General features: G+C 40.1%; 1 protein-coding gene and 1 long non-coding RNA gene across 3 annotated transcripts in view; one reads left to right on the top strand and one right to left on the bottom strand.

Moving 5' to 3' along the window:
* Positions 1–26,696, top strand: part of cpne4b (copine IVb) — a 37,669-nt gene that overhangs the window by 5,513 nt on the left and 5,460 nt on the right. For both annotated transcript variants that reach the window (XM_064347747.1, XM_064347748.1), the window contains exons 2-14: positions 497–686; positions 7,100–7,279; positions 7,669–7,740; positions 7,990–8,064; positions 9,262–9,345; positions 9,951–10,040; positions 17,633–17,731; positions 18,729–18,815; positions 19,545–19,604; positions 20,518–20,651; positions 21,500–21,554; positions 22,039–22,090; positions 25,552–25,685. In XM_064347747.1, the coding sequence (XP_064203817.1) occupies positions 516–686; positions 7,100–7,279; positions 7,669–7,740; positions 7,990–8,064; positions 9,262–9,345; positions 9,951–10,040; positions 17,633–17,731; positions 18,729–18,815; positions 19,545–19,604; positions 20,518–20,651; positions 21,500–21,554; positions 22,039–22,090; positions 25,552–25,685 (1,293 nt within the window). In that variant the 5' untranslated portion in view covers positions 497–515. The remainder of the gene's footprint in view (positions 1–496; positions 687–7,099; positions 7,280–7,668; positions 7,741–7,989; positions 8,065–9,261; positions 9,346–9,950; positions 10,041–17,632; positions 17,732–18,728; positions 18,816–19,544; positions 19,605–20,517; positions 20,652–21,499; positions 21,555–22,038; positions 22,091–25,551; positions 25,686–26,696) is intronic.
* On the bottom strand, positions 15,026–25,615 carry LOC135261443 (uncharacterized). The gene is made up of 3 exons (XR_010331936.1): positions 25,481–25,615; positions 23,696–23,764; positions 15,026–15,412 (listed from the first exon to the last, which is right to left on the bottom strand). It is a non-coding gene; the product is annotated as an uncharacterized LOC135261443 (long non-coding RNA).

The raw sequence follows: 26,696 nt of genomic DNA, 5'->3' as shown, positions 1-26,696 counted from the left end.
ACAGATGAAAAGATCAAGAACATTTTGACATTTCTATTTTCTAAAGTTACGCTTTATTTATTCCACTTCTATTATGTCTCCTGACCTATCCCACACCCCATTCAGACACATCTGTATTATGCTACCGATCATGGCTCGGTGTGGATCAGAAGTATCTCTGAAAACAGCCAGCAACATCTGACTGTTTGAGCTGTCTGAGGAAACCTGTCTCTCGTCAGCAACATCCGCCCCCCCTGCTGTTGGCTCTGCTTGGTCTTTCCTGGAAATGTCAGCCAATCAGAGATTGGCTCCAAGCAGGTTATCTCACACCCAGCTGGGTGACAAATATGTCTGAAGAAAATTGTGGAAAACACCATTTACACCCATCCAACATTTTGTTTTGCCCTCATCAAATCTGGTATTTACCACCCTGCCCAGAAAAATAGGAGTTTTCTGTTAAAATTCTGTCCTCTGATCTTCTACGATGTTTGACTTTGTCTTTTATGTTTTCCTCCAGCACAAGCATCTCATAGAAAATGAGCAACATTTACGAGTCAGCGGCCAATACCCTGGGCCTTTTCAACAGCCCCTGCCTGACCAAAGTGGAGTTGCGTGTCGCCTGCAAGGGGATATCGGACCGGGATGCCCTGTCCAAGCCCGACCCCTGCGTCATCCTCAAAATGCAGTCTCACGGCCAATGGTTCGAGGTGCGTGCTCTCATTGGTTCCCCTAATCATCTCCCCAGGAGATCGTAGCCTCTGTTTACACTCTGTTTACACTGTTTACAGGTGCCTTCTGACGGTTGAGTTGAGTGGATGGTACCCTTTTCATCGACCGTAGTTTTCATTAAACGTGTAAAATGGTTTGTTTTCCATTCAAATAGTTCATCAAAGTCTTGTTTAGTTGAGTGACATGTTGTTGGGAATGGTTTGTTTTCGAAGTCGTTGTGCAAGCAGTGTGTGTGGGTGGGTGGCCGCTAAGCAAAGGTGAAGTGCCTTCTACAGTAATGGCTATTTCATGGGAAAGTGGGCACTAAATCACACGCCAGGTGAGTACTGAAATGCTGTGAAGGTTGGATTCCTCAGCATCTGAGATCAGCTAGTGGGAAAGTAGTTTGTGGGAAGAGCAGTGAGCTAATGGTGTGGCCAGTTGGTTGTTTCTTTTGAAAAAAAAAAAACATTATTTGATTTTTAAACCTGAATAAACATGCTAATGAAGGTCAGCCAATAAATTTGTGTTTTTGTTCCCTTTACATATTAAAAATCTTAATATTTTCTTTTTTACGCATCACACATGAATCATTTCATGTGAGTGGTGTTTGTTCTACTGAAAGGTAAACCCTTTCGAATGACCCAACCAATCTGCTTTGTTTCAAATTAATTCATGCACCTTAAATTTTGAATTGATATATTGTCACACAATGTCACAATTTACCATACAATGTTCTAAACTCAGAATTGAATGTGACGTTCATTCATTTCATAGAATTGTACAGCTTCCTCAATAATTTCATTTTTTGCAAAACTGAAACTAATCTAGAAGTTGTTTCATAGAAAAAAATGTAACATTATGATAATTAAATGGATCCAACAGCTCCTTTGACATTCTTTGTTAATTTTCTGGCTACTGAAGCACTGCTGCTTATCTCTACTTTAAATTTCAGTCAGATGTCTGGCTAAAATTTAAAGGCATTTCAAGTAGTTTTTAGATTTATTGTGAGAACTTCTGAAATTCAAATTTGGAGAAGGTGCTCAACAAAAAGGGGTCTGATAAATTTATCATTTTGATGACTGAATGTGTCTAAAAGTCCAGCAAGTCAAAGGTCAGGAAAAGGAAGTAGTAGAGGCGAATAAGAGTAAAGGCAGGTGTTTCTGAGTGATATACCAGCTGCTATCAGGCATTAAACGGGCCTATAGGCCCATTCTGAAGAGGTTCTGCCTGGGATAATCGCGGGTTCTCACAAAGGTTAATGTATTCCATTGAGCCTTTATCGCTGGGAGAGGTCTTCATCGGTGGCGGGTGGGCAGACGGGTGGCAGGCGGGGCACGGAGAAGGAACGGAACTAATGAGCTGTCATCCCTGCATTTCGGAGACTGGACCGGGGTCACTGGGCCTGGTGCACCACAGAGCGCAAGCCTCATTGTCTCTGCCCCACTCTCCTCAAAGCCCCCTAATGTGTGTCCCTCTGGGTGCCTGACGCACTGGCGCGGGCTCTGATGTGCCACAAGTTACAATAGCAAGGTAGACTCATACAGGAGAGGGTTAGCATTTAAACATTCCAGATGGGGGGCACATAGTGGAAGATTCCTCTTTTGTATTGGAATATTCTTTTTCTCAAACAGTTTTTTCAGTTCAGTAGAATTACATTTTATTTGTATAGTGCTTTTTACAGGTTCACTGTCACAAAGATGCTTTACAGAAAAACAGGAAACAGGAAGATTTGGAAAGCCTGATTCTGAATCCCCAAAAAAACTCCCATGTGGGACAAAATCTTCGGGGGATGCTGGCTGTAGAAGGGGATCACATCTTGCACTGGCCATCCTGGTCAATATTTAAAGACAGACTAAATGGTAATAGGGGAGTAATGGGGAATTTTTCAGAGCACATAATCATAGTGGTTGTGCACATTACAGTTTGAGGTATTAAACTATCTGATAGAATAGACCGCAAAAATAAGCTGGAAAGTGTACGTGAATATGTAGGCCAGGAATACGAGGCCTGTAGTCAGGGTCATGGCATAGGCTTGAACCAGGATGGGGTCAGAACTGGGCTTGTGGGTCAGGGAAAGGGCCAGAAGCCTCAGGGAAGAAAGCAGGGATATAGATGGGCTAGGGACTGGATAGCTGCAGTGTTATGTCCTGCACATGCAGAGGTCTGAGTATAACATGGAAGAGGCCCAGGGGGCTGTTCAACGGGAGCATGTCTACGAGAAGAAAAGGCAGGTTTCAGTTAGAGGTGAACAGGTTTCTTGAAGCTGAGTGTCGCTGGAATTCCAAATCTCAGTACTGCGAGTTGGCGGTTTCTGTCTCTTCTGTCTCATGGCCAGCGTGACACTAATTCATGTTAACAATGGGAAGCAGCTGCGGGCGCACATGATGGCCATTGAGAGTTAGTTGCCATCTTACTAATGTCATTTTGAGCCATCTCAGCTGTCTGTCACAGCATTGAGACTGAAGGGCCCTAAGCTTTGATGATAGTATTGTCTGGTAGTTCTTTTGCTTCTGTTCCACGTTTAAAAGTTTCTAAAACCAGACCGTGTATTCACTTAATTTATCGCTGCTGCCTGAAAGGCAGCATATCTCCCAGAGAGGCTGGTTTGCTGCTTCCTTAGGAAAGTCATTATTTAGGCTTTCGTAAAGTTGAAGTGTTTGGGAATCTGTGATTGGGATGACCTTTCCAGTGGTCATATATGGGCTCTCCGTCATGCTCATTGATGGTTGACAAAATTATTGAGTGGGCACTGAAACACCTAATTGAAAGAATTGAGGTCATGATTGAAGACCATGATTAGCTGAGGAGCTGATTCAGATGTTTTGCCTGGCTCAAACAAATGCTTGCTCCCCCACCTGCCCTTCTTCAATAAGTGCCCCCGCCCTTCCGGTATAGACAAGGCTCTACAATTAAAAAGAGAAAGATCGTATTCCAAGTGACCTGGCTAAATGCTGGTTCACTAAATTACTTCATGTTGCATTTGATTAATCCAACATAGGTTCTTTATTTGCATATGATTAATACTGTGGCAAAATATTGCAAATAGGGCCAACCAGAACGCTGTACTCTTGGTATGCTTATTTCAGGTAGTCATTGGGTTACTGATGTGTAGGGAATGATACTACTAATTTGTTTACGTGGTTTTTATTATTATTATTATTATTATTATTATCTATTTATTTATTTTTTGTAATGCTACTTTGAACCTTTAAAATATGTATTTTATATGTGTAGGTCTCAATATCAGTGGCTCAACCAAAATCTGCCATTCAATGATTATGTCAAATTGTCAACATGAAACTTGGTCAACATTTCCTACAATGACGGCTTTCTCATTGAAACATTAATCTTGCTATTTCATAAGTATTTCATAATGCTATACAATAATTATGCTGAACAAAATTTTGAGATAAATGCACTGTGGTCTATGTAGTTCCTAAATCAAATGAAAGCTGTTTAGCTGAGTATTCTGGACATCACATAAACAAGGAGAAATGATAAACTGTACAATGAATTTTGACATTCAACCAGCTTTACTGGATTCTACACAAAGTGCAGTATCCAGGAGTTAGGCCAAATAATTAAAAAGTATCAGAATGATTTTGGACGAAGATGAGGAGATGCCACTCGGATAACTGGAACGATACTGATATTTCAGCAGTTCCTACCACTTCCCCAGAGAAGTGGCCTGAGGCATTTCACCCCTGTTGGAGACATTACTATGCTAATTAGTCTGGAAGCTTTCTGTTCTTGCTTTGCCTTGCTAATAAGGACGTGCCGAAATATGAAGTATTCTCTAATGAAATGAATTAAACAATTAAACTGGCCAAAGCACTTCTGACATCTATAAAATGTCAAACATTAGGACCCTATATAACAGAGTCTCTTTTTCATTTCCTCATGTCACAATGTCTGACTTAACAGGAACACCAAGTCCCACACACACACACACACACACACACACATACAACCTAATTTATCGAGATAGATTTGACCTACAAAGAATAATATGCTTTAAAATAACTAAGTTTGCATATAGAACCATTTACGCCCAGACGTTGCTGTAGCAAGATTGTTGTAACTGCAGGGTGATTTAGAGGAGAATTTAGAGAGTAGCAGATGGTTTTTATATAATACGGAGAGTATTATTTACCACTGCCCAGAAAAGAAGGGCATGGTTTTTTAGATTTTGCCTGCTTCAGCATACACTGCATGTCTACAATTTTATACCAGATAATGTTTCAGAGACTAAGGCACTGAGGTAGCAAGTGATTATTTTTAGATAATTTGTGAATACTTCACTTTAGAGCTATCGTGTAATAGGACTATATAATCACAGCTTGAGAGTTTTTATTCATTTGGAAATGAACACAAGACAAACTGGTTGATTAGCCATGTCAGGCTAACATAAAATCATTGGCTCTTTCTAGACAAATTCTTAAATGCTTGATTGAACCAATAATTCCCTCTGTTTAATCTTGCAATGACCACTGAACTGGAGTATATCTAACGTGCCACAATGTTCTATGGAACCAGTCTTATACCGACTTATAAACTTATATACTTCTCTCTAGGGTTTTTCGACACACTTGTTCCTGGTTATGGTTATACACTTTGTTGTACGTCGCTCTGGATAAGAGCGTCTGCCAAATGCCTGTAATGTAATGTAATGTAATGTAATAAAAATGTCCGCTTTTGGCATGTCTTTGCCCGAATTCTGACTTGCTCTCCCGTACTCTTCCAAAGCAGCACATAGACAGGAACTAAGAGGTGTGGGACCTATCACTGAGGTCATCTGCCCCTGGGTCTCACAGGTAGCTTAGCATGCAGTGGAATCATGCTTTACTGTCCTGGCAAAAACCATATTGTTCTTTGGACACAGAGTTTGGAATACACACAAAATCTTATAACAATACAGAATAAAAGAAAAACTTCACTTGTCTTTTGACCAAGAAATTCACGGGCCATATAAAGCTGTTCCATTCCATCCTAATTCTGAATTAGTAGACTTATTTTTGGCAGAAAGGCATGTGAACTCTTCTGTGTATGTTCTCTGCTGCACAATGCTGTCTGACTCACTTTACCAGCTGTAGTGTTCAGCACTGAGACAAACTAGGCTTAGCTCCGCACTGGAAGGGCAGAGATCCCCTTTTGATTGCATCGGCATCCGTGAAAAGCTTTGCGGCTTTCTGTGACTATTCCCTGCGCGGATGTAATGAGAAAGGCGAGCCGTCGCCTGGAAATTTAAGCCACTTGAATCGAAATAAACGCTTACCTACAAAAGACAGATTAGAACGCGGAGGCCGAACTTTAGCAGGCCACTTCATGGATCATTGCCCCGGTGGAGCTTCCTTTGTCCTGTAATTTTTGGCTAATAGTCGGAAGATCACACACCTCCCTTCGCTGATGTTGAACCCTTCGATTGTTTTTGTCATCATCTAAGCAGGGAGATGGTTCAGGACGAGGTCCCCTCAAGTAATTGTTATCAGTCACTTCAGGACACACACACACACACACACACACACATTTTATGATGACACTGTCTCAGGGAATTCAGTATGATAAAGGGCTTTGTAATATGAAAAAGGCCATAGTTTGATAATGTCTCTAGTTCACTGTGATGGCATGGATCTAAAGAGGTGTAGTGTATTTTTCTTTTTCCAATCCACTGCAGCCCTTTGAAATTGCAAGATTCGAATGCATACCCTTTCCAAGGGGTGAGGGTCAGCTTATTTGGTTTAATAAGGAAACGCTTGAATGCATTACATTTTAGATTACAGTAATTAAAAACACTTTCATCTCCCCTGCACAAATGTGATGCTGTAGACTTAGCTTTATAAGGTAGCCAGGTGTAAATTATTGGTCTATATATACAACCATTTATGCTCATAACAACTCTGAGGATGTTTTTTTTGCTCATAAAAGTTGTTTAATTGTATTGAGAGTTATGGATATAAAATCTCTCAGTTATGGGTATGAACATGGTTTAAAATTGATGTTAAAACAATTTTGCTTATGGAAACATTGCATTTGTTCACTATGAGGCTTCAGCCCCTTGTAATATTGGGCTAGGAGTTCCCAAACATTTTCTTCTCAGGGCTCCCTAGAACAATCACCATGCAGTAGAGGACCATAACCTCAACAAAACAGGAACACCTTTATTCAACACACATTACAGGCTGCAATGCAGTGTATATATTGCACATTAATGAATGGATAAATTATACATGTATATACAAGTACATAAATACGCTAGCTGGATTTAACTGGCACCTGACAGTTTGAGCTGATGCAGGACCCTGGGGAATCTCTGTAGTGAACGGTCATCTTGACTGTGATTTTGCTTGGGGGGGAATTGCCTTTGTTAGAGAGGAGGGAATTTACCCTCCCTTTTTTGCTCACCCTCCAGGTTGACAGGACGGAGGTGATCCGCAGCAGTATAAACCCTGTCTTCTCCAAAGTGTTTACTGTGGACTTCTACTTTGAGGAAGTTCAGCGGCTACGCTATGAGCTGCATGACATCAGCAGCAACCATAACGGGCTGAAGGAGGCTGACTTCCTTGGGGCCATGGAGTGCACACTTGGCCAGGTGCTCTTTATAGCTGGGAGCTAGTTCATTTTGTCACTGTGTTCTGGTACTCTCCAGTTTGTGGCAGTACCAATACTTTTAAATAAGGTTTAACCACTGTGGGTTTAATGTCATATAAATTGCTTTAACAGCCTTTGAAATTAAGTTAAGTTATCTGTATAGTACTTCTAGTAATCAATTAGATTACGTGCAAATGCACAATTTGGAGACTGTTTAAGTATTCAGGCCATAGGAAATAAATACACTTCAGGTAATAATGGAAATGTAAGTATGCTGCATAACACTCGGTATATGTTTTGTTGGATTTGCTATTTTCTCTCTCTCTCTCTCTCTCTCTCTCTCTACCTCTCTCTACCTCTCTCTACCTCTCTCTTTTCTCTCTCAAACAGATTGTTTCCCAGAGAAAACTTTCAAAAGCTTTACTCAAACAGGGGAACACTGCTGGAAAATCATCCATCACGGTAAGAGCCTATCAGTACAGGGATTTGGGTTTTAGAAGTGTTTGAATAACTATTTAGGCTTTATCCATTATGATGAATATGTGAATTCCCATTCAGTGCTGGAAAGGTGTGTCATCTCATTTAAAATGGGCACTGAAGTAGGACACCTAGCAAGGGATTACTTCAGTGTGATAAAATGATGCAATTTACTATGTGCCTCTAATATCTGATTTGTGCATACAATATATTATTAACTATGTTGCCACTCAGGTTACAGCAGAAGAGCTTTCTGGAAATGATGACTATGTGGAGCTCTCCTTCAGTGCAAGGAAATTGGATGACAAGGTGAGACAATGCACAGTGCAGTAATGTTTTTAAAGTAACTTTTAACAGTACTAGGCTGGGCAAAAGCTTGAGAACTTTAAAGACTTTTTTCCCCATTCTGCATTTATTAATGGACATTGCATTAGCTATGCCCTGAAAACAATGTGTACCCAAGCATGTGAGAGCTTTGTAATAAGCATGTGGCAAAATTAGGGGGATTGACCGAAGTGGGAGATGACCGCTGCTGGGAGATGCTGTTGGTTTGAGTTGGAAAGATTTCCCATCTAATCCTTATCCTTCATTAGTAAGGTTGCACTGTGACACCCTGCTGGGATAATTAGCCAGCCATTAATTAAGAGACGAGATGCTGATTAAAACAGGGATCGATGAGACGGCTGAGCGAGCTGGCGAGATCACGTGGGAACGCCAGGTATTGTGAAACAAGGACAAGCGGGTTTTCCCGGAGAGCCGGGTGTGAGGGAGGGAGAAAGGAGTGCTCTCATTAACGAGGTTTCCTACCAAAGCTTCAGGAAGGGTCCTGGGGCCCTTCTGCCAGTTCCAGGAAGCGTGCAAATATTCAGCAGGATGGACAGGAAAGATGCATTGTCGTCAGGTGCCTGCTGAAATACTGATACAGTGCACTCATTGGCCAGCAGATGATTCAATCAGATCTGTCCACACTATACATTCACTCCTCTATTCATGAAAGGATTATGCTGTTTAGAATAAAAAAAGAGACGAATTTAAAGGCATGCCATGCATGATCTTTACCTTGAAAATGTTATATAATAACCATGCTAAGGCACATCTACGATGCATTGGTAATCTGTCTTCACGTACTTTCTACCAAATTTGTGCTCCTTTGCCTGTGTTTGTGATTCCAAAATGTGTTTGGGACGTTTCTGGGTGTGGCGTACTTTCTATGTTGGGAGGGGTGGGTGTGGCTACAGAGCCTGTGGTTTGGGATCAGATATCAGTGGAGTGTTTGTTGCTAGCTGGCTAGCTGCTGCAATGGCGGAAGAAGCCAAGATGCAACGAAGCGAAGACTAGCCTACAGTGCTCAAGAATTACAGTTAGCCTTATAATTGCTTTTCCTCGGTGGCACCAGCTGAAGTTTGCCATGGGGATGAAAAGCGAACCTGTGAATAACGTTACCTCCAGCTATCCCGCTGGCTATGTTGAGTGAAGAATGCTGACCGATGTTTATTCCCTCTGCAGGACTTCTTCAGCAAATCAGATCCATTTTTGGAAATATTCAGAATGAACAATGACGGTACCGGTTCGCTCGTTCACCGAACTGAGGTGAGAAAGCGGCTGGGACGTTGGAAGTGAGGAGTGTGCTTCCTCCACAATTATCCTGCATGCACTGCAACTCTCTACAGCAGTAGCCTGCTGTGACACTTAAAGAAATCTGCCTGAATTAGCTGAAGAAATTATAAACACAGTTGTCTTTTTGTTGTAGTAACACTTCTAAAGTAAGTGTTGCTTTGCTGCATCTTTTATTTATTTCAGTGGTTGTGAGACTCATGCAGCTGTCTAAGAAATAAAACAATGCAAGGTTTTACTTTGTGCTTTAGCTTTAGTATGTTGGTTGTGTTGGCATACACAGAAATACACGTGCACACAGAAACTTGGAAGGTTCGGAAAGTAAAAGCCCTGCCCAGTATTTTGTTCTAATCACCTGGATTTGCTCATTATTCTGCCAGGAGGTAGAAATAATTAGTACAATCAGCTGGATAGACTTTTACTTTCTGACCCCTGGACTTTCCACCTCTGTTTATCAGTGCACTCGCATACTACCAAATTTACAGAAACTGCTCCAGTATTTTATTGTGCTTGCATTTGATATTTGTGTCCCTCATGCAATTAGTCATGAGCTCTAACACTTTTCCCCCTGTAATTTACAGACTGTTATGAACAATCTTAATCCGGTCTGGAAAACGTTCAAAGTCTCATTGAACACTTTGTGCAGTGGAGATCATGACCGTGAACTAAAGGTAGGAACAGCTTTGTCATAACATTTCCTGGAACACATTTCTAATTCAACCGATGGCTTTTTTTCAAAACGTCATGTGGAACTGTCAGTTGTACCATGTCACTCACACCTGCACAAAGTGCACTGCAGTCCTCTCATTCACTTGTCTCTAAGACGGTTACTATTTTCCATGTTAGAAGTGCACTGAAGGAGAGCTAGCGAGGGGTGTCACTTCGAATGGCGCACAGGAGAACTGGCACTGCTGAAAACTGTTAACACGTGGGTCCCTATTAAGTAGGAAGGTGGTGATCATGCTGTGGGTATTACACAGCCAACCAAAGAAACCGATGATGTCTGAATTATAGGGCTTAGCCCATGTAGGCACAAAGCCTATATAGGAAACATGAACACGCGAGTGACCCCAGAAGGAAAAGCTAGTGGCACACGCCCAGCAGTCAGGGAAAGTGTATGATGTAAGTACTTTGCCTTGATCCACATGACATCATCATGTGGTGTAATCATTGTGAAACCGGTCTTCTAACCAGACACTTGCATTGGTGGTCCGCAGCCATTGTTTTGCTCTAGCTCTCTGAAAGGACAATGCATGCATACTGAATAGAAACTACACAACCTTTGCTCTAGTACATATGACAACAGCATTGCATAAGTAGTATATTAATAATAAATGAAGCAGATCTATGTTGTAGTCACCGACTATTCTCAATATTGAATATTATCAATGGGGGTTAATGGGCAAATTCTGAGCTGTTTTCAGTTTAACTCTATGTCATGCTTTATGCTGCAGAGGAAGAAATGAAATACATTTTATCTGTGGTACTATGAAGAAACCTTGGCTTAGAATCAGTTGGCCTAGTGATGTGTCTTTTGCATTGAGGTGTAATTTTTACTGGGTACTTCACCGCACAAATTATTTAAGTCCCCTGGCTGCTTTATGGCGCCATGGCGATTTCAGTCATGTGATGTAGTAAAAACCTTTCAGAATCTAGCTCAACGTGCTTGGGTACAATTTTTGCTGGGAGCATTGTACATTTTGTTTTGTGAGCTACTCCTAGTTCCCAAATTTGGATGTAGTGATTGTACCATTGATTACCTGATGAACACAGGTATATAAGTCCATTTGTTCGCTGTGACGTGTCTTTACATTAAATTTATATTTTTGTAGCAGATGCCCTAATCCATTATCAATGCATACGGCTGGGTTAACAGTGAAGCAACCCAGGCTAAATACCTTCCTTATGGGTGCAACAGCAATGACACACTTTGGGTTTGAAATGGAAATCTAGCATTTAAAGTTAGAAGTTCGGAAAGTTAGAAGTTCAGATCTTTTTTTTATTTGAAGTCATCGTCTGCACTGGTACAATGCTGGTGGATATTACATCCAGTTGACATTCAGCTATAAAGAACAAACAATCAGAACTGATGGAAACGACTTCTGCGTATAAAATATACTTTGTTCAGTGCACAGGGCATGCAAAGGCGATTTTGCTGAAGATAAGGCTAATGATAATGTGAAGCTGAAGCGAAACGTTACATAATGCCGAACACCTGACTGTGTGATCTGACCTGACATGTTTCAGCGCGGGCTGACGGGTATCTCAAACGCAGTGTAATTACCCTGGATCAGCTGCACCACCATGCAATTTAATCCTGACAGGCGGAGAGCAGGAGAGATGACTGGAACTAAAAGAAATCAATGACTTTGGAATAGATGCCGAAGTATATTAAAAAAAGAAACAGTTTGGCCCCTTTTGGTAGAAATGCACCATTATAACCTCGTATAATTTGATTTCAAAACACACTTTGCAGCTAGTATTGGTGACATTTATCAATTTTCCCTCATTTCCAGGCCAAGCATTGGCACATTGATAGTCTGACATTTTTCCTGTTCTTGTCTGTGTGTGTGTGTGTGTGTGTGTGCATGGCAGTTGATGGCTAATATATCATAGCTCACTAAATACGAGCGCAATTAGCTTAAATCATCCAGGCATTTTACCCAATTCATCAAATCAGACCTTTTTGTATTTGCCTCACATTGCCTCGGTAGATGCAGTGCAGCGGCTCGTTTTCAGTCTGCTCATTTGCAAATTCATCTTCAGCTTTGTAATGCACAAAACATCTACCGTGCTGGGAGAAACTGTGAAGAGATGGGCTGTTTACCTGTGGAATGTGGTTAACCTGCTACTTCTACCCTTTGTCTCATTGATGCCAGCAGAATTCCAGCTGTAAAATCAGAAATGTGGGACATACAGTATTACTAGAATAATGGACATTTGTGCAGATAATGGAAATTTGAACACTAATTTTATTTGTGTAATATAGAGCTTGGTGTAAAAAAAAGACAAGTGTACAGGATGTTTTTTTTTTTTTTACAGAGTGAGTTCATGGAGAGATTTGGTAACAGTTTTGTCATTGAAAAGAAAGCTCCTAGCTCTTAGTTCTGTGTAAAATCCTATCACATCATGTACCACATCAGAGCTGCCTGAAAAGTGAGGCTCTGACTGACATGGCACTCTATTGCAGTTCAGAAAACTGACGTGTGCTACCATCTAAACAAATAAATGAAGTGAAAGGATTTTTAAATTTCAAATCTAATAATTATGTGGATAAAAATACTTAATTTAATTTATATTTCTTGTCTCTGTGTTTGAAGTACCTGGAATCAGTGTGTTTAGAGATTAGATGATGCTGAAATAGGGTACGCTGAGGCTATGGGTTCAGCTGTTCATAATTTTACACCATCTGAATGGCAGCTTAATGCACTGTACCACCGCAGCCGTTTGATTGGTGGGTTCGCTTCAGTTTGCGTGACTGCTCGCCTGCCCTTTGGAGGTACGTTCAGCGTGCACCCAAAACAAACACAGCGATTTACTTTTCGGGTTAAACTGAGGGGCGTCTGCCGCTTCGCAGTTCATTTGTGAAGCACCGGGGGGCGCCGCTCGAGTGTGGCAGGCCTGGATGAGCCGGCCTCTTGATCTGCTGCCTCTCATCTTCAGAGAGCTCGTTCCCAATTCCCCCGCCGCACCCCTCTCTTCATCAGCGAGGTCGAATCTGTCCTCGTCCGCGGAGAGGACGGACAGGCCAGGAGGCGGGATTAGACGCCGGTTTCCTCGTGCGCCCCTGTGTTTGGCTGATGAAGCCAATCAGCCGATCGCTGCTCAGTGCCTCAGGGGGCCAACCTGCGGAAATTAACCTCAACCTTTTTTAACCTATTCAGTGCCAGAACAGTGCTGGTCTTGATCTCTTTAGTCTGACCAGTGAAAGTGGTTGACTTTATTTATACTAGCCTTTGGGAAGTTATCAGATGGAATGCCCAGGCTCTTATCAGCTTTGTGGACTGATACTAAAGTAACTGAAGGCAGCCGTGATACTGGTGATATTCCTGAGAATCAGCATCGTTCGTTCCCTTGCCATGACCTACATTTATAAAGCACCATTTCATAGCCCTGTGGGGGATCTTCTGGCTGCAGCTAAAAGAGTGACAAAGGCAGAATTGAATATGGCAGCATTACTTGATGGTATGGTGATATTATAACAGACCAACATCTTGGAATATGCTGCATCCTGTTAATCCAAGAACTTGCTGTCACAAGGAGTGAGAAGAGAAGAGATCCAGAAGGAAATAAAAAATAATATGTTGGCAACACTGAATCGCTTGAAGATTGCCTGCAGTCACAAAAGTGCTATGGGTTAACTGTATGTGTGAAAATAATTGCTCAGTTATTAAAAATATTCAGCAGACCATTCCTAATTTGTGCATTTAAGCAAACTAGTCAAAGCTGACCCTTCTTACTGTCTAAAGGGAAGATATATTAGTGGAAAACAATTAAATATTAGCTCTTGAGAGTGAAGGTGAATGTTTAATAATTGTATTTATTAAGCATTTGGGCTTAAGCTTTGGAGCCATTCTTCTCTGTTCACGGTGCTTTTTGCCTGGAAATCTCTGATTCTGTCACTGAATATACTGCTGAGAGGACACACAGTGTTTTAATCACCTGCTTTCAATTATGAAGGGTCATGCCTTTCAGTAAGACTGTGGGAGGAAGCGCAGCCGCAGCCAGCTGCTACCAGAACTCTTGTGCCGTTAACTGCTTGATTAATGCGCTATAAATATATAATCTGATTGATATGCAGATGGCCCTGTGATTGTGAGGAAACGGCGATGGCAAATACAGTGCACCCTGAAGTAGCTGGTAGCTGGTCAACACGGTTGATTGTATTCGGCGAAATCATGGTTCTGCAGCGGGTCTACATTCAGGCCGATTGTGTGCATCCTTAAGCCTCTGCGGAGAAGTGCTGTGTGCTGCTCGGCTTCCTCTCATTAACACCGTGGTGCATATTAATGCGCCATAATTCAACACAGACTCTAACATATTAAAATAACAATAATAGTCCATTTGCATTATTCATTATTTATAGAAGAAAAAAAACTTGGGCGCATTTAAATATATGAAACATTAAAGGAATATTTGTACACTGTGCTGTAAAAAGGATTGTTAAGTTTGTTTCAGTAAACATTTTGTTGATGTTAAACAATGTCAGTTTCATAAGCATAGTAAATAAATATCAATAAGAAGCACCAAAGAAAGTAAAAGCAAAGGAATTCAGTAGTTCAGTAGTAATTTTTGTTTGTTCTGATTACATTTCAGTTATATATTATTGAAAAATATGTAATAGAATATTTGTAATAGAATATCTAACATGAAGGGCCATTCATAAACATCCATTCCTCTTCCTAATTACCATGAACATAAGGCATTAACTAATGCACAGTGGCAAGAGCAAATGGATCGCTTGGGTCAGCTACAACACTGCCCTGTGGAACTGTGGGGCCAAATGAGGCCAAAAAAGCTGCTGGCTCAGTTCAGCGCAGTGCTTCCTAGTTCTAGCTCTCTTTGTTGTCCATGGGGATGACCCTACTCTTGTGATGCCTTAAAACAATCAGCCTTGCTATTTAAAGAAATGAACAGCATTGGATTTGAATAAGAATCACTTGGTGGATGTCATTCACTCTAAATCACCGCATTGATTGATTAATCTAGCCTTAATTTCCCTTTGTTTAAAGTTTCTTTGTCCTTACCCTCTGCTAGTCATTAGTTCACTGCCCTCCAAAGTAATGATATCTTTTAATTAACCTTAGTTTATCTAATGAAGCTGTTGATTGAACCAATAAACTGCAGGAACTACAATGAGACCTTATAGATGAGATGATCTTTATTCAGTAATTTAAACAGGTCTCAGACGTTTGGAATTGGCAGGGGTGCCTCTTCATTGACAGCTTTTCTGCCCGAAAGAGCACGATGAGAATTGCTGAAGCACATACTATGTGCTCCTCCGATGCACCACGGGCCTCGCAATGTTGCAGGAGAGCCAGCGCTGGTTGGAGAAAAAGTGAGAACGTTTAGCTCCAGTAATTGTGTAGCTCCTATTCCGGTCTGCTGCCCAGCTGTTGGGAAGAACAAATTCAGAGGCAACCAGAAAAACACTGGCTGGTTTTCCCTGACGGAATGACACCAATTATTAAACAATTGTGGAATTCAGATTTTAGTTGGCTATTAACATAGACAGGCTTGAATCTACGACTGCAGGGTTCTGTCTGTCCACGTGACAATTACCTTTAACATATGAGCCACTTGGGGGTCAACATAATTACCTTTATTATGTTTCCATAAAAGAGAGACAGCTGTGGCACTGATGCCATCTCACTCAAATGTAATATCTCTCTTCCATTGGCCATCTGGCTGTTCAGCCCCCCTGGCAGTGGTCCTGGTAGTACATAATGTGTCTCTTGAACTCCCATTATCTGTGTATCATTTCCAGTGCGGCTTGAGCGGGCCTCCCCCCAGTCAGATACTGGTGATTCTGCTCACTGTGGGTACATGCAGTGACCTACCTGGCCCTGTTGCTGAAACTGTGAAACCGATGACCTCTGACCCTTATCTCCTATCCACCAATGAAAGAATGTTTGACATGATAGAAGAATAAACATGGCAGAACATGCATGGTTTTTAAGGGATAGTTCACACTGAAATTTTTTTATTTTATCAAAAAAATATTTCTTTTAGTGTGTGTTTTTATACACTTCTCTTTCCCCAGAATGTGAACTATCCCTTTAAGGTAACCTAAGGAGAAATGCTGCGCAAAATCACACTTTGATTGACAGAGGACACTGAGGGCGATTTGCGGAATATTATCTTGTCTGGATCGTTGACAGTAACCACATAAAGGAGCAAGTTAAGCAAAAACATCCAATCGTAAGGTCAAGTACTGCTTTGAAGCTGTACCAATGCCTGGGGGTTAGGACAGGAAATTAGAGCTATGACTGAAATTAATGCATACAATCTAAACTCATCAAGGTCATTTCTTAAGCACATCAGATAAATGCACTGGGATGCTTTGGCTTGAATTGAAAGCAAGAGGTGAGGTTTGTGAAGCTGACGACGCAGAAGGCAGTGTGCTTGGAGCTGTGGCATCCATCACTTTCCTCGTTACAGGATCTGCAAATCCACTCTTTTGCTCTGAAAGCCATCTGCTTTTCCATGTACGATTTAAATTCAGATTTAACCTCTATTAAATTATTCACTATTTCAAATTACTTTGCGTTTTGGAATACATTTAATTCCACAGACATTATCACAGTACAATGTGACAACTCTGGTATGCTGGTTATGTAAAATGTGCAATATATGACTTAATTATTGGCATATATGCAATGAATAAATTGTATATTTGCGCGGTTGCTAAAAAGAATATACACATTATATACATTCCGCAAAACTGGACAGCTTATTTCATATTTTAGCCTAGTTATGTGTGTAGGTTATAAATGACCTGAATAGGTGACCTATTCAGGTGACCTGAATAAAGCATTACATGTGTTGTGTCTAGCCAGACCTAAGCAACACAGATAGACACACACACACACAGAAATACCAGTTAATTTGTATTATGTCATCTATATTACATCACCTGATAAGTCACCCTTAGCATCTCCCTATTATTTTTCAATATTTAATCTAATTTTAATTGTCCCCCCTCCACCATCTCCATTAATGAATGATTCATAATTGAGGGATTTTTTTTGGATGGTGTCTCTCTAATATATTTGCTGTGGAGGTGTAAGAAAACAGGACCATTAGCACACAGCGTTCTTTTCACTTCCTGTGTCATTGTGAAGTCAGACTTTGGATGCTGCGCTCAGTTCCAAGATGTGCCGTTGGGAGGTGTAGTCCTGACCTGGCTTGCTACATGCATGCCACAAACTCTCTCTGAAATTAATCCCCTATGTGTGCCATTGTGACATAACAGCAATTCATTTAATGCCTTTTTATTACCTTTATTTCATTTAAAAAGGTCGGATTTCTGATCTTCATGTATCACTGTAATCGAGTCTGTGACATGAGTGCTCTGTTTATTCTCCACAAATGATTTTGGACTTAACCCGTGAGGCCCAGTGGTGTATGACAACATCCTAACTATCTTCAAGTTTTTTGTGTGTTTGCTTGTTTGTTTTTCGTATTTGTTCATGTTATTATCAATAAGTAATACCTGCTGAGCGGTCAGTGGTCTTTCTTCTGCTTATCCTTCCTGATCTAGTGCACTGTGTGGGACTGGGACTCCAATGGGAAGCATGACTTCATCGGAGAATTTCAGACAACGTTTAAGGACATGAAAGGAGCACTGGACGGGAGACAGGTAATGTGTGAGAGCAGTATAATGACATCACCAATTGACCTTAGGCTCTCATTAGGTGGTGCACATCCTTCTATGAAGGTGATGAATTAAACAAAGTTTTTTTTCTCTCTCAGCTTCTCCAGCCATTCATACAGATACACTGCATATTTATTTTATTTGTGCTTTCAGTTGTGTTTACTCTTGATCAACCCCTGTAGAACTGTATATATATAGTGATTGATTTGAAAAAAGGTCAGTTTTTGTAATATCCTTGAAATCAAGAAGATGGGAATTTTGCTGCACTTAAGAATGAAGTGTTTCTGGCAGCCTTCCTCTGGTTCATTCCTGTATGGCTGTATGTTCCTCAGCATCTGCCAATATGAGGCAGATGAATCTGACATATAATCTATGGATGGGGAGCTGTAGCTGTCAGCAGGGAGGAGAAAATTAAGTACAATAGCAGCCATGGCTGACCGCCACTTTATGTTGTGCAGTCCTTTTGAGGGAATTGTGTTTCGGAATCTGCTCTGACCTCACTGGTGGTGGGAGGGGATGACAGGCAATTCTGCAACAGTAGCGTGTTCAGTTAAAATAATATGAATAATCAGAAATTGATTTTGTACAGCTGAGAGTATCACACCTGAAGTCTCTGAGTGAGTCTTTTATAACTTAAATTTGCTTGGGAATTAATTGAATGTCATACTTCATTAATAAGTAATAAAAGAATTTAAAGCCACATTTTAGCCCCAACTGACAATAGCCTTCAGATTTTTTAATCAGTTAGAAAATTCTCTGAGGCATGCTCTCCTGTCACTCTGTGCTACATTAGCTTTGACGTCTATTGTTTGCAAACACATTGAGCACCTTGGCCTCAATTAACAGCAGTGGCAAAGATGTTCCTCTGCCATTTTAATTATTTTAATCATGCTCCCTTTAAAATGCTGAGCGTCCTTAACCACGCATACTTTCTGCTTTCCTGCAGAATAATTGCACTCTTTTTGTTCCACTGCCTTGTCAGATCCAGTGGGAATGTATAAACCCAAAGTACCAGGTCAAGAAGAAGAATTACAGGAACTCTGGAGTTGTTATTCTGAACCATTGCAAGGTAAGGAAATGTGCTTGTTACAATATCTCTGTGGGCATATGTTGACCCTGCGGAGTTACTGTATTTACACTGACTTCTAAAATCAGATCTTGGGTAAAAAAAATAAACACATGAACATTACATGCAGTTTGTTTCTACTCTACCCTAAACAGAGCAGTCACCCCTAATTTCCACTTCATTTGTGTCGAGTCAGACCAATACACATTCATTTATAATGGTGATTAAATTTTTGCAGTTTTATTATGATGGAAAAACTTTGGTAATCGTGTGTGTTGTTATGTGTTCATCCTTTTTTTTTTACCAGTGGTGCCGCCCGGCTGGCGTTCTAAAAATAGATTCTTCCCCATGCTAGGAATCGATTTGAAAGCGAGCACATTATGTGATCCCTTGATCTGTGAAATAACTGAAAATCACCATCCCTAGTCTTTAAATTCTAGTGCGGTAGACATGAACGGTTAGTAAAGGAAACAAACTCTGAATGTGACTCTGAATTATAGAGCTTATACATTGTACATTAGTTCAGGGAATATTTGAAAATGCTGTAAATACTTTCATTTAATTATGTATTGAACTATTATTTTGATTTATGTACAGAAGTATTATTTATTTATGTATGCATGTATTTATGTATTAACAATTTATGAATTGAACCATAAGCTCCTTATGTTTTTCTTCTTTTTTTTTTTGCTAAAATGTGTGGGGAATGTTTTAATGAGTGCCTTATTACAGATCATCAAGATGCACTCCTTCCTTGATTACATCATGGGAGGATGTCAAATCCAGTTTACAGTGAGTAGATTCCTTAGAGATTGCATTATGAGTCATCGCATGGAATAGATGAGAGAACGCTGGACTGAGGGATTGATGGCTGGTGTATAGCTATTATATGCAAAAGGAAACTCCACGCGTTCAACCTCAAAGAAATAACAACGGCAGGATTTATGCGATGTGAATCTCTTACAATGCATCTGTTCCTTCCAAATATGATTTCCTGACGGAACATGCATTGCGTGGTTTCCTGCAGCAATGCAACAGTTTAACATGGCTTAACTGTGACAGCAAGCACACAAGAACCTGGCCAGAGCACAAGATAGGCCTTCCCCACGCTGTCCCTGTTTGGCCAGAAGTGTCTGGACAAGGTTGCCACGGGCAGACCCGAGCCCATTTATGTCACTTGTATTTTGATGAAGTCATGAAAAGCAGGCTAGCTTTATTCAGACTCTAAAGCAGGGGTGTGGATAGAGCACCTGCTCATTAGCACTTCAGGGACAGAAATAGGTCATTACCGCAGCGGGAGCTGCAATATACTCCGACACAATCATAATCTAGCTCAGGAGCGCTAATAGGCAGCGCTGAAGCTACAACATAAGTAATGGAAAAAAGTATTTTTTTTTTTATTTGCCTTGCAGCAATGTTTCAACGTTGACCTATTTCATAAGAAAACATGAGTTATGTTTAAGTGCTTAAATATTTTCATAGCCTTTGGCTTTAGATGCTGTTTTCCTGTTGGTTTAATACATGATGTTATAGACTGGATTGCCACACTTTTGGGCATGCATTAAAAAAAATATATCCGAAATCAATTATTATAAGCAAGGCAATTATGCCTTCATATGATTATATGTGTTAGACGATGTATACTCAAATGAACCTGAGATAATTAGCATTTCCTAGTGCCATTGATTGCCACTCTTCTTTCCAGGTAGCTATTGATTTCACAGCATCTAACGGGGACCCAAGAAACAGCTGCTCGTTGCACTATATCCACCCGTACCAACCTAACGAGTATCTGAAGGCCCTGGTCGCGGTGGGCGAAATCTGCCAGGACTATGACAGGTAAGATATCAGCACAGCCAATCAATCATGACCAGGATGGGAAAAGATCTGTCAATTAATCACATTGTAATAGAATGCCCACTGCAAAGGATTACCTCAGAGAACAATTTTAGGATAAAAAAGCACATTAGTAAAGGCACATTGTTATAACTTTGGGATGAATGTTATAGACAGTGATGGAATTGTTACTTCAGAAGTACAGCCTTTCTGTCTCCAGTGTAGCTGTAGATTAGACAGGAAATGCTGGCAGTTTTGACATTTTGATGTTTGTAAAACCCCATCTTGACTAAATGGGCATACTCCATCATCTCGTAAACTGGTCAGCTTAAACCTCCAGCTGCTTTTATTTATGAAATGTCTATGTCTGTCCAGCGACTAAAGTAAATCCATAATTGATAGCAATGGCAATATCTTTTTACTATATTTTAGTCACAATTTTGAAAATGGTGGTAATAGAGCACTTTGAAAGAAATTGTATTACAATTCTATAGGGAAAGAGTGCCTTCCTGAGTATGTGTGTATTGTATATTAAGCCTGTAAATTATTTTCCTTCTGATGATGATGATGATGGTGATTATTATTATTATTATTATTATTATTATTATTATTATTATTATTGTTGTTGTTGTGCGTGGATTTTAAAATATCTGTGGTGCCTTCCTTAGAAAAATAACCCTCCCTGCCTCTCAACTCCCTTCCACCCCCACAAAGACAGTCATTGTTAGTGCCAGCACATCATACAGGGAGGTGAGAGGGAGGGTGGAAAAAGCTGTGAATTGTTTTTTGCACTGGCTGTCTCATCTTAATGTTGCCTCTGCTTACATCCCGCTGTTCATTTCTAAATCCAGTGACAAAATGTTCCCTGCCTTTGGGTTTGGAGCTCAAATACCCCCTGACTTCAAGGTAAGAGTTCTTATTCTACATGGAAATTAATGTTGTTCAGTCTGAATTTGGAATGTTTAGGGTGATCACACTCCCCACCATTTGTCAAGGTCTGTTTTTCTAACAATATCTCAAGTCTTACTGTCTGGAGAAAAGAGAAAAACAGGACTGATCTACAGTACCTCTGAAAAAAATGCCAGCCATTCTGCCCGTAGATCTCCCAAATCATGTTGAAAACCATTTTGAATTTCATTGTGGTTTCACCATACAGTATATCATTATGCATTAACCACAGACCATAAACTGAGTGTTCATCAGCCATGCTGCATTAACCAACCCTCAGAATAATAAAGCTAGGTAGCATTGATTTTCTGTCCAGCTCCAATCGAAATCTGTCTAATGCAGAAGAATCTGTTGATATTCTAGATAATCTCAGTTGCGTGTATGCTGATCCAGTGTATGCTGTTGTTGCAATCACAGATGGACTTTATTGCTTGCCTTTCAGGTTTCTCATGATTTTGCCGTGAACTTTGATGAAGACAATCCTGAATGTGCTGGTGAGTGTTTCCATGCTTAATTACTGCCAGGAATACACCATATTCCATTGTATTCAATATTATTCCGCCAGTCCCTGTTGCTTTGTCACAGCGAATTTATATCATTGATTGTGTGGAGATTGAGGAAATCTACCTCACCGTGGTGTGATTAAAGATTTTGTGAGTACTCTTGGGAAAGATGACCTGATTGCAACTTTAAGGACTTGTTGTACTGATCAAGTGATTCATTCAACAAATACGGCTCACAAAATAATGTCCAATATCAAGCCTTCTGAGGATAAGGATTAGGATAAGGACATTTGAAGCACATTTCTATTCTTGCCATGTAGTGATTCCTATTTTAGGTTTAATACCTTGACCTTGGTGTACCTGAACTCCTCTATGTGTGGTTTTTGTTTGTTTGGGGTTTTTTTTGTCACTTAGAAAGATAGATATAACACTAATCAGTATGTGGCGAGGGAATCATTGTACCACACAGTGCTTCTGTGCCAGGAGTGAGTGGATCAGCATCCTCAGCTAAAACTATTGTTTGTCTGAATCAAAGGCATTTTCCTAAATTCAAATCGCAGAATAACATTATTCTGCATCAATATCTCAACCACCCATTTGGCAGGTTCATTGCAGTTTTTAAAGTGACCTGTTCAGGGGCATAAACGCAGGTGTTAACAGATGGTTAAAGAGCCATTTTATGGCTGTTCTTTTTGTGGACGCTCGAAATGAAATGAGAAGGGGAGGATCTGAAAGTGTTTGATGTGAATAGATTAGGCTGCGCCTCGTCTCTTAGACCCACGCCAGTTTACCTGCTCCGGCTGCCATTTGGCTGCTCAGCAGCACCATCTGATCCCACTCACAGAAATGAGCTGTTAATTGGGCTGCTGCGTTTCAGAGCAAGCTGTCCATCCATGAGAGGAATATGCAGGGATGTTCAGCACCATGGACAGCTAATTCTGTTATTTTGCCTTGAAAAACTGCTTGCCTTTCAAGTGTGTTTTTTTTCTTTCTCCAACTTATGCATATATACGGATTTAAAACAAAACAATTAAACACAGTATAATGCAATAAGGGGCTGGGCCTCCAGAAGTGAAAATCAGTCAACTCACACTAAGGTGATGGAAGTGTTACACAGTCATAGGCAACATTCAGAATACCACATATGCTTGATTTGGTTTAAAGTTAAAAGTTAAACCCTGCATGCAGGCTTTTGCATTTCAGCTAAAATGCATATATAAAAGAAGATATATTTTAGCATCACTGCATATTTTTAGGTATACTGTAATTAATGTATTACAGTATACATTACAGAGAATGAGGCATGAGTTTCCTATATTTATATTACAGTGTCTGATTTTACTGATGTGATTATTTCTTTTTCATAAATATTGTGCTCTGGAGGACATCCAAAAATGGCTATGGCTGAATATCTCCTTGTTTTAGAGCAACAAGAACGCTTCTAATCATTTTTTATGTGCTGCCCATGGTTCTGAATTTAACTGTTTATATGATACTGAACAACTGGGTTAGTACCATGGACAGCGCTTAGTCCAACCAGCATTACAATAATATTTATTCACAATTATAAGCATAAAAAGCATACTGTGCTGGTACCTCTTTCCTTCTCCGTTCTAAGCATGGTCTTCACGTAGCGATGATATTGGAAGCCTCAGCATAGGTCGCCTGGCCATGGGAAATAGTTACAACCAATATTACTTTAAAGTAGTTTGTAGAATAGTCAGATAATATACACATGTACAACCTCTGGAGGCATAACATCACTGGAGAATGGCTGCGCAGATAACAATTGACAAAAGCCACGTAAGACTCAAGCCAGGATTCATGTAACTCTAGTGGAGCACGCCTTCTTTATTGTGAAACTCCACACCAAGTGAGCATCTGTCATCTCCCCACTGACACATCTGTCATCTCCCTACACACATGCCTGGATGTGTGTAGGGGAAAAACACATAACTTACAAGGAAATTTCATATTAAGTGCGCACATCTCAAGCCAGGAACGGACCCTATTATATATCGGCTACTGACAGATATAAAATATGTTGAAATAAATGAACTCATTTTAAGGTCTTTATACAGAAGGATCAAGAACCACTTTATATTCTGGCGAAATATTAGACAGTATCTCATCAATGCATACATACACTCACAAACAATGTGCCAGTCATATGGGTGCATTGTCTGAACATTTGATAGCATTGTGAGTGTACAGCGTTTATGTCATTATTCTGAAGTCTCACAATGTAGAGTGTAGATGCAGCCAAAAGAGATGCAAACATATCTCCCTTTCCACTTCAGCTGATGTGTGGTCAGCGTTTTGGCGCAAAATGGCTGCCATGCATCACCCAGGTGGGTGCGACACATTGGTAGTGGTTGAGGCGAGTTTGCCCCACATAACTGTAAAGCACTTTGAGTGTGAGAATAGAGCTATATAAATGGATGTAATTAATTAGTATTCACTATTAAACATTGTGCAAAATCTGTCAACTGTCATGCTGCTTTGGTACATGCAACATTGGTGAATTTTTAATGTTGCCCTAACTGCAACTACCACCAGGGGGCAGCTGGAAGCACATGGTGCAACACAGTTTGGCACAATGTAATGATAAATATTTAATTGTGGTTTCATTGACAACAGGCAAAGATAATGTACTGCAGTGTAACAAATGTGCTTAATGCATTAATTAGAAATTATTAGGAGAATGTATAGCAAACATGGTTTTTTTTTTACTAGTTTTGTCCATTGTGATACACCAATGGATGGATGTAATAGTTGAGTGCAAGAAATAAATGGACTACATTTATGCTCAAGGTGGATATCCAAAATCATACCAGATGGAGGTTTAAGTCTAAAGTGACCATTCCTCATTTAGTAAAGTGACAGGAAGACAGAAATAATTATTTTCTTTTTTGAGAAAACCGGTATGAGATGCAGCATATTGTGTTCTGCAACACAATTTGTGACTATGCATTGGCCTATAGACAGCTCATTGAAAGAAATTATTCATCACATTTAGTGACAGCAAAAGCACTATATTGAAAGAAATACATTCTCTTTCTGATCTGGGATTTCTGTCTTAGCTAACTTTTAATGGAAATCCTAGCCCTCTGCACAATGTAAATTAGATTTTAGTGCTGGTATATTCCCATGTGCTGTCCCCTTTGTCTTCTCACACTGTGAATGACTCACCACTGAAGTCATTTGAGTTTTAGATAAGGATTGGAACTGACACTCAGTACCCACAGAAATCAATATGTAATTTGGTCTCACGTATGCCATATACAAATGCTCAACTGGTAAATTTACAACAGAACTAACAAGATGAACAAGGGAAAGTTTAGTGACTCTTTTTCAGTAGGTATATGGTATAGTACATACCCAGTTTAACCATTTTTTCTAGCTGGTACAAGACTCATTACTCATCTGGCATCTTGTGGCATTTGTTACAGGTATCCAGGGTGTGGTTGAAGCCTATCAGAACTGCCTTCCGAAAATCCAGCTGTACGGCCCAACCAACATCGCCCCCATCATTCAGAAAGTGGCCAGCTCCGCCTCGGAGGAAATGCACACCAAAGAGGCCATGGTGAGGCTGGAGCCCGGAGACAGGCCTCAATTCTTACCACCCTTGTGTTCCATTACATCAGCTTATTCACTAACCAGGAGTACTTACAATTTAATATCCATTTGTCATTCCTTTATTTGCAACAAGAGGATTGTGCTTGAACCCCTCTCTCCGCCCTCTCAATTCAATTCAATGTGCTTTTTCTTGGCAGGAAATACACATAGTAAATATTGCCAAAGCAAACAAGAAACTTACAAAAACAAGTAGTGTAACAATACCAGTAATGAATGAATGATAATTAATGCAATTGCAACTGCAATTCAAATAAAATAAAAAAACATAAAGTAAAATAGTAATAATGGTAATTTGATGGTGTAAACTATAAAAATAAATGAAATCGTTTTTTTTCATTGTTGATTAGTAGTGGATATTGACCTAATTCACCCATGCATGCATTATTGGGTGTTTTTCTTTGCATATGTAGTATCATTTTACAAAATATTGTTTTGTGAGTGGACCCCAAACTTCACTGCCATATAATGTCATAGGTTGAATGATTGATTTAAAGATCTTTACCCAAATTTGAATTGGAATGTCAGTGTATTCCCCTTTAAATGGCATAAAAGCCCTTCTGGCTTTCTCTTTCACTTGAAACTTACAGATCAATTAATTGTGAGGACTAAATAAGTATAGCTCATGCAATGTTATATTGAATTTGGCCTAAATTAAATAAGTATTTATTGCAGAGATCTGAGTCTTTTATGAAAAATCATTATTCTTGTCTTTTTTACATTAACTGCCGAGGTCTGACAGTATTTCTCAAGGAGATCCAGGTTCTGGATCAGGTTAGGTAACCCTAATTCTGGAGGCGACAGCAGAACCAGGTCATCTGAATGGAGCAGGAATTTAATTTCTTTACCGTGTAGAGTGAGGCCAGGGGCTGCAGATTGTTCCAATATTGTGGCCAATTCATTGATGTAAATGTGAAAGACGGTTGTTGCATCCTTGTCTCACTCTGTGCCCCTAAATGAA

This window comes from Anguilla rostrata, chromosome 8 (genome assembly GCF_018555375.3).
Source record: "Anguilla rostrata isolate EN2019 chromosome 8, ASM1855537v3, whole genome shotgun sequence".
In the NCBI taxonomy this organism is placed as follows: Eukaryota; Metazoa; Chordata; class Actinopteri; order Anguilliformes; family Anguillidae; genus Anguilla; species Anguilla rostrata.
Note: the sequence above shows the minus strand (reverse complement) of the source record. Positions and strands in the feature narration are given on the sequence as shown.